Source organism: Psittacula echo (genome assembly GCF_963264785.1).
Source record: "Psittacula echo genome assembly, chromosome: 6".
NCBI lineage: Eukaryota > Metazoa > Chordata > Aves > Psittaciformes > Psittacidae > Psittacula > Psittacula echo.
In genome coordinates, this window is record NC_137743.1 from 43,284,730 (window position 1) to 43,300,654 (window position 15,925).

The 15,925-nt window shown below is 38.2% G+C and overlaps 1 protein-coding gene across 2 annotated transcripts in view; it reads left to right on the forward strand.

Annotated features, from left to right (window-relative positions):
- Positions 1 to 15,925, forward strand: part of PRKG1 (protein kinase cGMP-dependent 1) — a gene marked incomplete at both ends in the record, with an annotated part of 504,682 nt that overhangs the window by 311,959 nt on the left and 176,798 nt on the right. For both annotated transcript variants that reach the window (XM_080620728.1, XM_080620727.1), the window contains one exon: positions 7,587 to 7,692. In XM_080620728.1, the coding sequence (XP_080476854.1) occupies positions 7,587 to 7,692 (106 nt within the window). The remainder of the gene's footprint in view (positions 1 to 7,586; positions 7,693 to 15,925) is intronic.

A 15,925-nucleotide genomic window follows, 5' to 3' on the forward strand; every position in this document is an offset into this window, starting at 1 on the left:
AGAATCACCTGCCTGGAGGCTCAGGAAGTGAGTTGGAGGTGACATGCATGGGTGCAGCATCCCCTTGTGAGGTGTCTCACAGTTGCTAGCTTTTCTTAATGACACATAGTCCTAGATATATATGCAAGAGCATCTCTTGTGGCAAATACATCTCTTGCGGCAACTACATCTCTTGCGTGTAGTTGTGCCGAAGTATTGAGGATTCCCTTGCCTCACGTCCCCAGTGTTAGGCACTGAGATGGTGCCAATGAGGAAAGGCTGGAGGAGGTTGAGCGGGGTGTTAGGTGCACCCTTCCATGGCAAACCAGAGGCTATCTTTTACTGAAGGATCATGCAAGTCTAAGTAAGAAATCAATTTTATTAATGGTTTGAATAAAGCTCAAGTATTGAAGCAGTTGTTGTCCTTGGGCTGCAGTTACCTTCAGTCTTCCACGCACGCAGTACAGCCCAGGAATTCTCCACAGTAGGATTTTCTATTGCATGTGATACAGATTATTTTGGCATAAAAATTCAAGTTAGTCAAGCTTGGGGGGGAGACATAAATAAAAAAATGTAAAAGCCCACAGTAAATATGAAATATTGGTCTCCATACTTCAGGTCTTAGCAATGTGAAGATAATTACAGGCACTTGCAAAAGTGCATATTTGACCTCTGCTTTAAATACCACTATGTAACAGGCAGTCCACAAAGAGGTAGATAGAACCTCATCCTACACCTATGTCACAGTGCAGAGTTGCCACTGTGTGGGAAAAAAAGGCCCAATGTTTGTAGCCCAGCATCAGAAGAACCATGGCTGGCGTGTCCTGCTGCCATCCTGACACTGCACTCCAAAAATTCACTGCCCGGAATGAAGTCCTACCATAATGCCAGCATTGAACATCCTTTGTGCTGAGCCCTGGACATCCAAAATCATCCTCTTCTCCATCACTGGGACGAGTTTTAAGCTTTCTGGAGGCTTTTTGCCCCTTTTTTTTCCCCCTTTATTAATTTTCCTTAATTCCTGTCCTGTGCTCTGCGTGCCAGGAAGAACAACAGCTCTGGCCTGAGAATGCAAAAAAAAAAAACCTTAATATTTCCTCCTGCTTCTGTGGGTATGTTTTAATTTCTTATTATGAAACATTTTTAACAGACTGTACCAGTTTAGGAGCACAGGGATATAAACTGTATAGGGAGAAAAAGTATATTTAAATGCTTATCTCTCTCTGCTTGAATGCTGCATTTTTCCTTAGACAAGTGTAAAATTACTTCTTGCTTTGCATGCCATGAAGTGACAAAACCCCCTGGGAAGTTGCAGGGAAGGACCTATTGAGAAAATGGATAGCATTAGGATGAAGTCATCACTGTACTGGTGCCATCCTTGTTAGAAACGTGAAGCAGACACATGAGAAAATAGAGAACTTTAATCTTACTGTTAAATAGATCCACTGTGCATCACTCCATGCATATCCCAAAATGGAGTCTGCTGGGGCCTCGTTCATGATTCACTGTGTGTCTGAGGGGGTAAAATAATTGAGTGTGCTCCTTCTGTTTATTTAAATGTGCTTTCCATCATAATTTCACAAAATATGCATGACGAAACACAAGTAACTGGAAATGACTGTTCTCCCCAGTGGTAATTTGCACAATAATCCTTGCAAAATCAAACCCTGGTGGGAGGGTGCTTAAATGTGAGTGGAAATACTACCTATCATTGCTGCTAGAAAGGCCCTAAGGACACAAAGATGCTGCTGTTTCTTTGCTTGAGGCTTGCCTGGGCAGGTAAACAAATAAGTTTTTGAATAAAATAGCCTAAAGGCAAAAAAGTGAGGCAATGAATTCTGACTTACAGTGCAAGGCAATAAAAAGTTTCAAGTCTGATAACACTACTGATGAGTTCTTAAGCTGAGGATGATTCATTTTGTGATCCCTGAAAACCTTGGAAAGGCTTCACTGAGCACGTAAAAACTTGGAAAGAAGCTAAAGGATTGCAGGGCCATATGAATATTGCATTTCATTTTGACATAATACACCTATTTGGGCACTATTCTGGTGGTTGCTTGGATTTAAAGGATTTATAGCATCTTTTAACGTTTTATTGATAAGGCTTTGATGAGCTGGATGTGGTTAAAAGCACATTTTGTGATTGACCTAGCTTTGGAGAAAAGCAAGTGTTTGCTTAAAATATGTGGAAGATGGTTTTCCAATAGTGCTATGTAAAATGATGCTTTACATTCTGGTGCATATTAGCAACTGCACCTGAAGGACTTCTGCAGTTTTATTAACGTATATAATATATAATCTTATAGAATATATATTGTAGATCATATAATGCTTATAAATAGTAGTTGAGTTGCTTTTTTGTAAATACTTATTTCACATAAAACTTTGCGGTTTTTCCACCTATTTCATTGCATTTGTGTGTGACGCAGAGAAAAGGAGTAGCTTGGATCTGAACCTGAAGTTTATGACTTTCAGTTGCTAGGTCCACAAGAAGAAAAGAAGCAGGAGAGCAAAAACTTTGTCCTTCAGCAGGCTGGGGACATGATGGCAGTATTAGAAATTGAGACAATTAAGCCTTGTAGAGGATCAATAATGAATAGTCTCTATTATTTAGCGCCATAGGTGCACAAAATCTGAATACTTTTTCTAGTTTTCATGGAAGTTTGTATTCTATCCCTGAAGACACCAAAATAATACTGTGTAACTGATAGCAGTATATACAGTAAAGACTAGACAAAAATTGCAGTTTAAAACATGATGCTGTGGTTTCAGAAGGAGACGTATCAAAGCCAGAATGTTGCAAACATCTTTTAAGAGTGCAGTGCTAAGCAGGAGAAAGGCAACCTTTCGGCCTTCCTCACCTTGGAATCGTGTCTTGTGCCCATCCACCCTCCCTGGCATCCCTCTGGCTCTGACCTAGCAGTACACTGGGGTACTTGTGCATGGGCTAGTGGGAAAATCCTATCAGACGGTGGGAAAATCTGCACTTTAAGCTTAAGGCTGGCTGCAACCTAAAAATCTGCTTCTAGTTTTCCTCTTTTGCATCACTCTGAAATTGTGCCCTGCCTTGCACAGGGAGAAAACACTTCCAGAAGGTCTGAGCTCCTGCATCCAACAGGCTTGAGTTGCATCATGGAGGATATGCTCATATAATCCTTTGCAAACAGAGAAAATACATTTATCTTGCCTTACTTTATGTTCAGAGACCTCCTGGCACACAAGCAAGCCAGTAGACATGAATAAACCAGCCAGGGCGTGGCCCAAGCTTTGGGCTGTTGGGAGGCCTGTACCCCTGGGGATGTATTTCCACCTGTTTAAAATGGGCTACATTTTCATAGGTTGTCCAGGTAAATGAATAGGAAGAAAGTTCATTTTTGGAAAAGAAGTTTGAAATTGTTTATTGAAAGTGTTTACTTGCTTAAACCAGTGATTTTGGTGTAGGAAGGGGTCTGACTCATATACTGAAATGATTGACTTAAATAATTTCAGTCAACTTGCCATCAGAAATTAAGTACTGACCATAATGAACACTTCAAATTTAAGCTTTAATGATATCTCCACCCCCATCCAGTTTTGACCCATGAAGTTGTGACTTTCTTGCTTTGGCTCTCACTGCTCTTCCATGTTTTTTTCCAGGAGCATTTTGCTTTGGTTTCAGCCCTTGCAATGCATTAAAATACTCTTCAGCGCCTGCAGGCTGCTCAGGATCAGCTGATACCTTCACCCAGAGAGCTGTGGCTCTTAAAAATGCAATGATGATACCATATGAACAATCATTTAGAAGTTCCAGTCCTGGGTATCCCTATTTTTATCTGTGCCTCAGAGTGAAGGAGGAGTCTTTATGATAGATACATATTTTATAATATACCTTAGTTTGTGAGTGTGTATGTTGCTGCCTTACACCATGCTAATTTTTTTGTGTGCCAGCCAAAATCTCGGTAGCTTCTAGGATGATCATTGGTTGCATTATGTACTGCTACAAAGATAAAACAATACTCCAGCTAGAAAGTTTTAGTATGAAAAAGTGTAAAAGAGGCAATAAACATTAATTGTAGTATAGCTCCAGTTTAGCTGTTTTGATTGCAAGTATGATAATTTATATTACTGAGTAGTCTTAGGAAACTCCCATTACAGATATATGCACACTCATCTGTTTTCATGATGTTATTTATCATATTCATTTATGATGGTAGTTCTAGCAGTCAGAGAATAATATACTCTCCTGAAATCACGCTTCACAGAAAATGTCTGTCATCCAACACGTGCTTTTTGCAGCGGAATGGACAAGAAAATCTCTGTGTCACCTCTGTCTGTATCTGTTATAACTCAAGTTACTCATGGCAGAATTGACTTTGTGGTATACAGACCATATAAATACTTTTCATCTCAGGGGACTCATAAATATGTCTCTTTGAAATTGTTAATGTCATCAAATCTTAACAACTTCACACTGTTCCTTCATTAACCCTCCAGCACATTTACAGAGGATTTTAAGCATAACAGGAGGTTGTGCTCACACCTGATTATAGGAGTCTTACTGACATTTAAAGCTCTACTGTGACTAACCATTAGCAAAACCTGTGTTTATCATTAGGCAAGGTAAATGTGAATATGGAATATAAGTAGTGATTATAATTAGCAGCATAGAAATGTATTGTCTGCACTTAACTTTTCCTGAGCTACATGGTCCCTGTGAGGGGGCTGTTAAACTGGTATGTTTAATTAGGTGGTATACATATGGATATATTAAAATACACATCGTGTAGTATAGTATAGAATAATATACTATATGATTACAGTTAAAGATATATATTATTAAATTAAATCATATATAGTATTACATAGAGTATATATAAATATGTGTACAGACATGTAATTTTTTTTGTATATGCAGTCATATATATGTAACTTGGGTTACTAGGGGGTACCTTTGGGAAAATGTGACTTCTTCTAGGCTCACTAAGTAAGCCTCTGTTCCTGTGCTCAGATGAAGATTGCCAGCTGCAGAAATTTGTTTTAACAGAACAACCTCTAGCAGCAATAAATGGATCTTCATTTAGCTTGAGAGGTACTAAATTACATTTGCCATTTACCTAAGTGCATTAAGAGACCTAGTCAGAACATACCTAGCATGAGTATGCACATCTTTGGGGATTGATATTAAATATTATGTAGTACTTGGTAAAACACCTGGGGGTCAGGGGAGAATGAGTGAGTGACTTTTCTGTTCAGAGGCCATGCTCTTTCCCACTGTGATGGAATCCAAGAGGAATTTAGTCCGTGATGCTGACTGAACGTGTTCATTAAGGACCAGCTGGCCAGAATTGAAACTTTTTTTTCTGTTCTTGTGGGACCTCACTTGGAGTATTGTGTACAGTTCTGGTGTCCTCAACATAAAAAGGGCATGGCAGAGGGTTGGAACTTGATGATCTGAAGGTCCTTTCCAACCCTAACTATTCTATGATTCTATGACTTTTCAGGGCTACTTGTTTGCATAAGATAATGACACTGTTAAAATACATTGGGAAGCAATGGCAGACAGAAATATTTACAGGAAGGCTGCCCTGTCTTTCAAAATTACATGAGATGATAGAAAAAAAAGGTGAATTTAAGAATTTGCTATCTTCTGAGCTTACTTAGCTATTGTGGCAGCTTAACAGTCATGCCTTTGCTACAAAGAAATATAGAAATATATGAAAAAGTTTTAATTTTACTTGAAAGGATGTCTGTACTTTGGAAAAAATACCTTTGATGGTGTTGTACGATAGGTTCATTCATGGTGCGTGTTTGTGGTAGGGCACTGGGATGCTGTTTGATATTTTAGCCAAAAAAAAAAAAAGATTTATGAACTTTTACTTCATTATTTTCATGTTCACTACATGGGTTTATCAGTGTTGTTGCCAATCAAAAAGTGAGTTGCTTTTTTGCCTTGTATGATAATCATACATTACACTGAATACAAACCATCTTGAAATGGCCAGGCTGGCTGAAATCCCCTAGATTTTTTTCACCTAGCTAGAAAGCACTGACTTTACAAGGTCATCTTTTCCTGCTCTCAGTGAATATATTAGGATTTTAAGATTTTAGTGACTTGATACAAACCTTGTCATCATCAGCCAGTACAGCAGGAAACCATCCTTTTCAGCGAGTTCCCACACACACCCCCTATTGAATAATATTAATTTCTTCTTCTAGGATAGATCTTATCTAAAAATCAGTTAAAACCCCTATTTGGCAGAAGAGAGTTAAAAAAAAAAAAAAAAAAGAACAAAATATACCAAACCAGAAAATTAGAGATCCCATTCTGTTGTCTCTTCCACTCTGAAGAGAGTAAAAGACTCAGAGTTTGTTTATTGTTTTTTTACAGAAATCTTTCATATAAAAGCTATGGGTCATTCTGCCTCATCAGTTTGATTGCAAAAATCAAAATGCTTCTCAAAAAGGACTTTCTCTCTTGAAAATGAGAAAAGGCTTTAAATGATGTGATGCGTTAACTTAGTTCTGCAATGCAATTTGAGAAGAAAAGGTTGAATTTGCACTTTGAAGGTTTTTGCATCCTGCAAATGCAGTTAGGGATAAAAACTAATTTTGTTAACCAGGGGGTTTGTGACTGAAAAGACCAGCAAATAAAAGCAGAGTCATTTATTGGAATTTTATTTGTGAGAATATTTGTAAATATTTTTCTGAAAGTCTTTCTGCTCATTTCTATTTCCTGTAGTGAAATGGGATATGGGGATGAAATTCATTGCAATTACTCTCTGAAAAAAAGAATAATTAATACAAGTGAAGAGGCTTTTAGAGTAGTTTTGTTTAATTAAACCGTTTCTATAGGGAGAAACTGTTATAAAGTGTACATATGCAAACTTTAATAGCTAATGCAAATGTTTAAGCTACATCTGAGACTAAAATCTGGACCAGTTGGGGTCTTGCACATTCAATACATGTGGTTCTGTTTTCTTTGAGCATCTGAACTTCAAGCAGTAATAATCTGTTATGCTGGTTTTTACAACAGGACTTTGCTTCTAAAATATGCAGTGTAGCGTATGGTGTGTAACATTGAAGTCTTGGAATTTATCTGAACCATGAAAACTAAAGTTGGAAAAAAATTACTCAAAACTTCCAGAATTGAGAGGTGTTCAATTATTAGGATATAACAGGACTCAGTTGTGTAAAATCTCTTGAGGTCAAGGAGAAATTATCATCTACTTTGGGAGTAGGATGAAACCCTCAGAAACAGCATAATGCACTAAAAATTTCCCCAGATCACTCAATGTCATAGGCAGTGATTTGTCTCATGTTACAATGAACTTAGCCCCTATTTCTTGCTTGCTTTCAGCCTGCATTGATTTCTTTGCATCTCACAGTTGCTTGTAGGCAGTCTTTCTGGAAAACCAGTGTACTATAGCTAAAATTAAGGGTATTTCAGATCATTTCAGTGCATGCTTAGTCCATTGTCCAGCAGATGAATTTTATATTACTGTTTTGAAGTGTGCACCCATTTTCATGCTTTCTCATGAATGAAGCCATTTTCCTCTGCAGTTCACAACAGGTTTTCAAATTTTGACATTTTGCTAATTACATTTTCCCCTTGTCTTGTTTTTTTCCAGCTCTCGTAAATGTGAAACTTTGGGCTATTGATCGGCAATGTTTTCAAACAATAATGATGAGGACAGGCCTCATCAAGCATACTGAGTATATGGAATTTTTAAAAAGGTATGACACTTGTTTACTTTATCAAAAACTACAGTGAAACTGCCGTCCTCATCTTTTGACTTTTTTTATGTGAGTCCAGTGTTTGATTTGTTTCCTTCTCATGTCTTTTTTCTTTTCTTTGTTTGCTATTTAATCATCTGTATGCTGTATCCTCCAGATGAAAGGAGGGTGAGCACCAGGAAGTCTTGCTGCATCTTAGTTTCATCCTATTGTGAGTTATTCATTGGCAGAGTCACGCAGCTGAGATGTGAGAGAAAAAGCTTTGATATGAGTCACTCAAAGTGTACCTTGTTAAAGGAAATACCCATTAAAGAATAAATAATAATTTTAAAAAGACCCCAAGACACCCTCCTTAGGGAAAACCCTGGTTCTTAAACTTTTGTAGAAAGAAGCAAGCTGATTCTAAGTGTGTTCTTGTGCTTCTAGAATAAAATGCAAGTTTCTAGAGAAGTAAAAACTTCATTTCGCTATAAAATACAGATCATTTGAGTAACAAGAAAGACATAAAGCCAAGCTTTTCACTCCTTAAATTTGACTCTCTCAAACTTTCCTTTGGATCATGTTGCCATCTCAAAGTAGAACAAATCCTCCTTGTGAAAGCTGTGTCTAATATCCTAGTAATTCAAGTGTGCTATAGCAGTGAGGAACGGGATATGTTTCAGGTTAGCAAAATAATCCCAAACAGAATAATGTCACTGAGAAAAAAATCACCCAAGTCAATGTGATACTCTAAGTAATCACATCATTAGTAAGATGTTATTACCTCAAGCTTGTCCCAGATCAAAACATTTCCCACTGCATAATTTCCCTTCTGAACCAGCAACCCCTGCTGTGCAGAAACAGTGCAAGGAGTAAAATTATGCCCAAGAGATAATTTCTTTTGATGGTAGGTGGGGATGTGATCAAAATCCTTCAGATTTGGCCTCCTTTTCACCTCTTTCTGGGGGAAGCTGTGCTTGATTTCTTTCTTTTTTTGTTTTGGATGCGTCTTATTTTCAACATAGGGAAATGTTTTAGCAATTATTGCTCATTTCCAGAAGCTCCTTCTTTTTTCCAGAGAGAGGTTTTCAGGGAAAAGTGCTGTTGTAACATCTAGAAGATCTTACAGTTTGTAAGCTGATGACCTGAGTAATGGTACACTCTCTTAAAAATGATATCTTAAATGAAAAATTAAAGCCATGCATCCATATCAGACGGGAAGTAACTTCTCACTAATGTGGGCATATTAATTTTTACCCTGCCATGTTGTATCCTTGATATACTCTTGTTTCTGACCTGCTTTTTATATGTGTTTTCAAATATTAAGACTTCGAAAATTGGAAAAACATTCACAGTACATTCACTTAGACATTCAATAACATAAACTCAGGGAGTAACCTGTATGCATTCCATACCACAGCTCAGCCAGGTCCATGGGTAAGAAATTGGTCAAACCTGGGACACCATTAACTGCTTAGATCTGGGAGTGGAGCCCTGCCTGTTACACTGGTTCTTGGCTGGGTTGACACCTTACTTCCTGGCCTCTCTTGTGTGGCCTGGAGTTTCACCTGTGATTCTTTTCAGTCATGAATAGAAATAGTAATAATAAAATAATGAAACTAAAATAATTGGCCAGGCAACACTGTCTTCCTCAGAGGACAAGATGTTTCGCTGAAGAGGACCAGGAGCTCCATGGTTCTGCTGCTCAGAGATGACATAGAATAATAGAATCACAGAATAGTTAGGGTTGGAAAAGACCTTAAGATCATCTAGTTCCAAACACCCTGCCATGGGTAGGGACACATCACACTAAACTATGCCACCCAAGGCTCTGTCCAGCCTGGCCTTGAACACTGCCAGGGATGGAGCATTCACAGCTCCCCTGGGCAGCCCATTCCAGTGCCTCACCTCCCTTACAGTAAAGAACTTCCTCCTTATATCCAGTCTAAACTTCCCCTATTTAAGTTTGAACCCGTTACCCCTTGTCCTAGCACTACAGTCCCTGATGAATAGTCTATCCCCAGCATCCTTGTAGGCCCCCTTCAGATACTGGAAGGCTGCTATGAGGTCTCCACGCAGCCTTCTCTTCTCCAGGCTGAACAGCCCCAACTTTCTCAGCCTGTCTTCATACGGGAGGTGCCCCAGTCCCCTGATCATCCTCATGGCCCTCCTCTGGACTTGTTCCAACAGTTCCATGTCCTTTTTATGTTGAGGACACCAGAACTGCACACAATACTCCAAGTGAGGTCTCACAAGAGCAGAGTAGAGGGGCAGGATCACCTCCTTCGACCTGCTGGTCATGCTCCTTTTGATGCAGCCCATGAAAGTGGAGTCATCAAAGTCTAGCTTTTTCCGGGTGTCTCATTTTATTGTTATTAACAAGTAAACTCAGGCGAGAAAACAAAAGCTATTACCATGCTGAAAGAGTTAAAACAAATAAACAAACAAACAAACAAAACAAAAAACCCCAAACCAAACAAAAAACCCAAAAAAACCCATACACTCAAATGTTAGCAAGTGTTGGCATTTTTTGTGTGCTGGTGAGTGAAACCAAAAGATGTATGTAACATCAGTTCTGGTGGTTAGAGCCTCTCTTTCAAAGCAGAAATTGTGCAATATGAAGGTCTTAAGCTTTGAGGTTTAATAGAGATTTTCAAGAAGATTGTCAAGATTAATTTGGATGCAGGCTCCGCAGGGCCTGCTCAGCTTTTATTGTAAAGCAAATAGTGTTAGGAAGAAACCAAGAAACATTTCTCACCCTGTAGCTGAGCTTCTTGGACACAGCCTATTACAGTTTGTCAAGCCATTATATTAATAATGATAATATTATTATAATATAATTAATATAATAATATTATTATGTATTAATATTAAGTATATTATTATGTTATAATTATAATGATTCTCATTAGACAGGCCTAAGGCAAGTAAATAGTTTTTTTTTTAAATCTTACAGTTTGAATTTAGAAATAGATTTTACCCTACACAGCAGTTGTAAAATGGAGCAGGTAGCTGTAGGAAGGTGATTACAAAATGGTATCTGCCCATTGTGTCTTCCAGTTGGGATCTGTTTATCAATAGCTATCACAAGCTCATCTTAAATTCCATTTATTACATTAAATGATCTTGTTTAGGGATGCTTTCCTTCTAAATAATGTTAAGGAAAAAATAGGTTAAATCTTAAATACAAGCAGTATATCAGTTTTTATTCTTTGGAGGTCTTTTGTCTTTCCTATATGAATAAATGAATGAAAATGCTCTTGTTAAGAAAAAAAAATAGAATAGAAACAAAGGTTTAAATGGTACCTGTGCACAGAATAGTCAGTGGGGTTGGACAGCATGATTTTCTCCTGATATTGGTCTAAAAAAGCTACCCTTTCTAATCCTGTCATTAATCACAATAACATAATGGTCATTGTCTTCAATAACATATTTTCACCTATGAACAAAATACAATAGAAATTAAACTTTTGGGGTTGCAAAAAGACTATTCATATATTATCATTTATCTTTCTGAAAATAAGTGCAGTCTGTGCAGTAATATTACTGGGTCTCCTTGTACTTATTGTACAAAATATTACCCCATAACCAGTGTTGTAGTTTTGCCGTGTTTTTCCACAGAGGAATGATATTGGTGACACAGCTCAGCTACTGTTTTCTTAGTTTCACCTTTTTATGTTCAAAGTATGTATAGTCTAGTCCTTTCTTCTGGATGCTGTAAGAAAACTATAAAATGTACATTTCCTAGTTAAGAAATCCAGGTCTACCTTCGTAATTGCTCCTGGGCTAGAAGTACGTAGTTTTCACAGGCTTATTAAACTTAAGATAACTTTTCTGACTTATATAAATCAACTTCAATATGCTGGAGTAAGGAGCAAGTGAACATCCTCTTTTTCATAGTATTTATGAGGAACCGGTTTGTGTTTTCTTTTCTGCTGCTTGTAAAGTCAACAGATCTTTTGAAGTGATCAAAAGATGGCCTAATTCCCTAGCAGAACCTGCTTCAAGTAAGGGATGGAAAATCCAGGCTGTTTTTCATCCCTGTGTATATGCTGAATGACAAATCATAGCAATGATTCTCTTTGAAACACAAATTTTCAGTAGCTCATTATGTGGTTAAATCAATGCTAGATCAAGCTAGTTCATAGTTAAGCTAACAGTAAAAAGTTAAAATATAATCTTGTACTGTAGATTTAGTAATTCCTTATGGTATGTATCATTTAATATATTTGCCATTATACAAGCAAGAAAGAGCATCATTCTGCAGTGGAGGTTACAGGTATGCTTAAGTTAACAGTAGATCTTACTGCAATATTCACTGTTACAACATTTAAAATAATTTTCTTTTCGAGCCTGTACTAAAAATAATTCCATATAAGCAAGATCGGAATACTTCAGTTAAAGAAACAGCTATTTGTAAGATAAATTTGTCCAGGAAATAAAAGATGGGGAAAAGCCTTATATTGTGGCAAGTGTAACAATTTCCTGCTGGATCATAAAAGTTTAAAGACCAGAATGCCTTGGGAGAGTAAATATTATATTTAAAACAAACAAACAAACAAACACAAAAAGAAAAAAACCCAATCTGAAAAAAAAACCCTTCCTAATTTTTCCATAAAAAGAGGCCTTATGTTCCGGTCCGCTGTGTAAACTGTGATTCAGCCAAGACCTTGGAACAGATCAGGAGAATAAATGATGTGTCACCTCTGTGTCACCTCAGAGGCAAGATCTAGCTTTGGAATTGGAACTTAAAGGAAATATACACATATACACGCAATCTTGAATCTTATGAATAAAAATTCAGTAGTGCTAATAAAAAGAAAATCAAAGTATGTTGTTAGTCCAAGCTTTTAACTTAATGTCAAAAACTTTAATCTGGCTGAAGAAATGCCTGCTCTTCAGCCTTTACTGTTTCATCATAATGCTCTGGCTTGATTTTGAGTCTCCTTGACAGTTTTATCTGACTCCAAATTAGCTTAAGTGGGGAGTTGTGATCTGGGCTGACATGGCAGAGGTGTGCTGGTTATGTCTAAGAAATGGGAGTTTATGCACTCACAGCTTATCTACATGGGAAGTTAGACTGGTAAAATTTTTTGTATGTAGCAAGTGGAGCCAGGAAGGTGATCTTGTGGTGATACATACTCAAATTGGTCAGCATGATGATTTAATGTGAGTCATTTGTCAATGGGAAGAAAACAAATACGAAAATGTGTGAAGCTTTGTTAAATGACTGTCTTTGAAAAATTGCCTGTGTTTTTGCATGAAATAATTCCCAAAGTGCATCTTTCAGTGAAATTATACTGGATAGAAGTGGGAGAGAAATTAAGTGAGGCAAAAGGAAGAGAGACTTAGGAAAAAGAGAGTTGGAGGTGGGTGGTGAGTTGGTGAAATATGTACATTGAGATTGTTTTGGCTGACTGAATCTGAAAAATGGGTTTTGGCTGAAAGAAAACTATAGTGTAACACTAATGTAGACAAAGGGAACAGAGGGGATAACAGAGCAGAAAAAGAGAAAAGGGGAAATTATTTCTGTAACACATAAATGCATCTATTCTTAATGCAAAGCTAAAGACAGGAACAGATATGCTGGTTCAAATCAAGAGCCCATCTAGGCTAACATCCTTTTCATCCTGAGATGTTGCTCAAGGCCAAATTGGACAGGACCATCACCACTACAATGGGTGTGCAGTCCAAGAATTGGAAGGCCAAGAGCATCATATTGAAGAATGTTCACAACAAGAAGATCTGGTCATCACCCACCTTAAGGATGTCCAAATTTTTAAAGGCAGCCCAAGGAGTGTCTCTAGGAGGAACAAGCTGCACTGTTCATCTTACATCATGATAAAGTTCCTTCTGACCTCAGAGGCAACCAAGAATTCTGTCAAGTTACCTCTCTTTTATTTTCCCTGTTTCTGTCCGGGTTGGTGAACACTAGATCAAACGTGATATATGAACTGTGCTATTGATATGGTGACAAGAAAGCTTATGTCCAGATTATGATCTGCTGGATGGAACCAGAAAGGCTGGAAACATCCAAACAGCATCTCCCAAGAGCTGTAGATGAGATGACAAAACTTGAAAATCAACTCACCTTCCTCTGCCATCTCCCATACTGACCATAATAAGCAACCCAAAATAAAGTAGAACTGGGGAGAGGCAATAGATCATTTGGCTGCTTGACAGCTCAGCTGCCTTTCAGCTCGGTTTGTCTGTGGAAAAATGAATTGTTCATTTCTTCTGAAGCATTCACACGTGACATTTTTAAACCCTCTCTTCTCTGTTAGCATAACTCAAGCAAAGCAGTTCATATGCCATCCACAGTTTTACTCCCGTTTGCAGAGCTGTCAAGTAGTATCTTCTTTTCTCTCTGAAGATGTACTGTTCCTTCTATTGCCTCATGCTGCATGAGCCCCACAGATCTGCTAAGAGAGGGAAGATTGAGTGAGTGATCTGCATTAGAGCACATCTACTACGTGGCAATTTTAGCTGGAAAGCGTAAGAGGACAAAGTCTTTCCACTTCACAAGAAGGGCCAGCTTTGAAGAGGGCACATGGAAACAGTGGGGATTCTTTCAGAGCAGACGTCTATATACTGTCCCTTTCATTTGTTTTGTTGGGATTTTTTGAAAGTGAGATGGAAGTACAGCTTAGTCTTTGACTAAGATCATGTTAAACTCACTGTGCCATGAGGCGCTACGATGAGTTATGCCTAGATCTTTAGTGGGGAAGGCTAAGATGACTTGAGAGGGTTTGCAAGACTGAAACTTTAGTCTTCTAAAATCTGGTTAAATAAATCATGTGTTAAATCTTCTGCGTTTTGGTCAGATAAATCATGTATCATAGCTGGTGTTGGGGAAAACAAGCATTTTAGAAAGCCATGCTTACTATCACTAGCTTTGTGCTTCTCAGCTTGGGTTTCTTGCTGTTAATGACAAACTGGAATGTACAGAAAGCTGCATTCCAGGCTGTAATTCATGCAGACTGCCACAAATCTGTGTATGTGTCAACAGGATGCAGATAATGGGCTGCCAAGGACCACCAACCCCCCTGGGTAAAAGCAAGAGAGAGCAGCAGCAGGTTAGAGATGCACAGTCCGCCAAGGCAGGCATGGTGGGGAAGAGTGTTAATGAGTTACCACAGCAGGAGAGGATGGTGGCAGCTTCCAGGATGCAAACCAGAGAGTAAATAAGATGTTGGGAAGCAAACTAGGGTTGGCCTAAACGTAGAAAGAAAGAAAATACCATTGTATTGCCTAATGGTAGAAAGAAGGAAAATGAAATTGTATTTCCTTGGGCAGGTGTGGGAAGGTTTCAGGGGTGGCTTTTTGTGAGAAGCTGAGCGTAAGGCTGCAGACAGTGAAGATACCCAGAATGCCTACTGGAGCTCTCAGGAGGTCCTTGCACCTCTGAGGCTCATACATAAAGTATGAAGACAGCGTGTGATGCAGGTTTTGTGGTATTTCAGTAGCCCTGTATGGAATAAAAGCAGTGTTTCAGTTTTGGAAATTGCACAAATCTTGTCTGTCTTGTCTGTTTTTTCCCATATTGATTTAAATTCAGTTTGTACTGGGGACACTTGAGGATATCTTGAAGGAAGTTTCTGTTTGCAGGCGGCTGAGTGTAAGGATGTGCGCAGGCAGGCACTGAAGCAGAACTGAAATGATGCACCACAGTATCAAACTGTCAATTTTCTTCTGCCCTTTAATAAGAAAAATAGTCTTTCTCATATTTTGGTGGAGAGAAGGCCAGGTTAGGATTTTTTCTTAAATATTTTTGTAATGAGTTATTTCAGTAACCACAATCTAGCCTCTGTAATCTTTTCTGAATGCTGTTAATGTGTATGAAGGGGCTGAGGCAGGTATTTTTTGAGACATAGAAGTTTAACATTGAAGAAGCGTGTTTTAATCTGAGGAAAATTTTTATTGGAGGGAATGCACCACAGGGGAAAGGGATAAGAAGTGAAAAGAAGGTGAAGGTCTTATGCTGCTGTTGATTCAGAGCATGAAGAAGGAGGAAGAATAATTGCTGGGGTTTTTTTACATTGCAGCATTTCAATTAAGGCAGATACAGTAACCCAATTAAGTGTGTTCAGGGGTTGAAGCAGCCCCTGGACTTCCCTGAAGATAGCATTGGTCTTGGTGTCAGCTGTATTTACAGTGTAGATTAATACACATGGGAATAAGTCTATACCTCATTTTAATGTTATTGAATCTTACACTCATAGAATGATTTGGGTTGAAAGGGACCTTTGAAGAT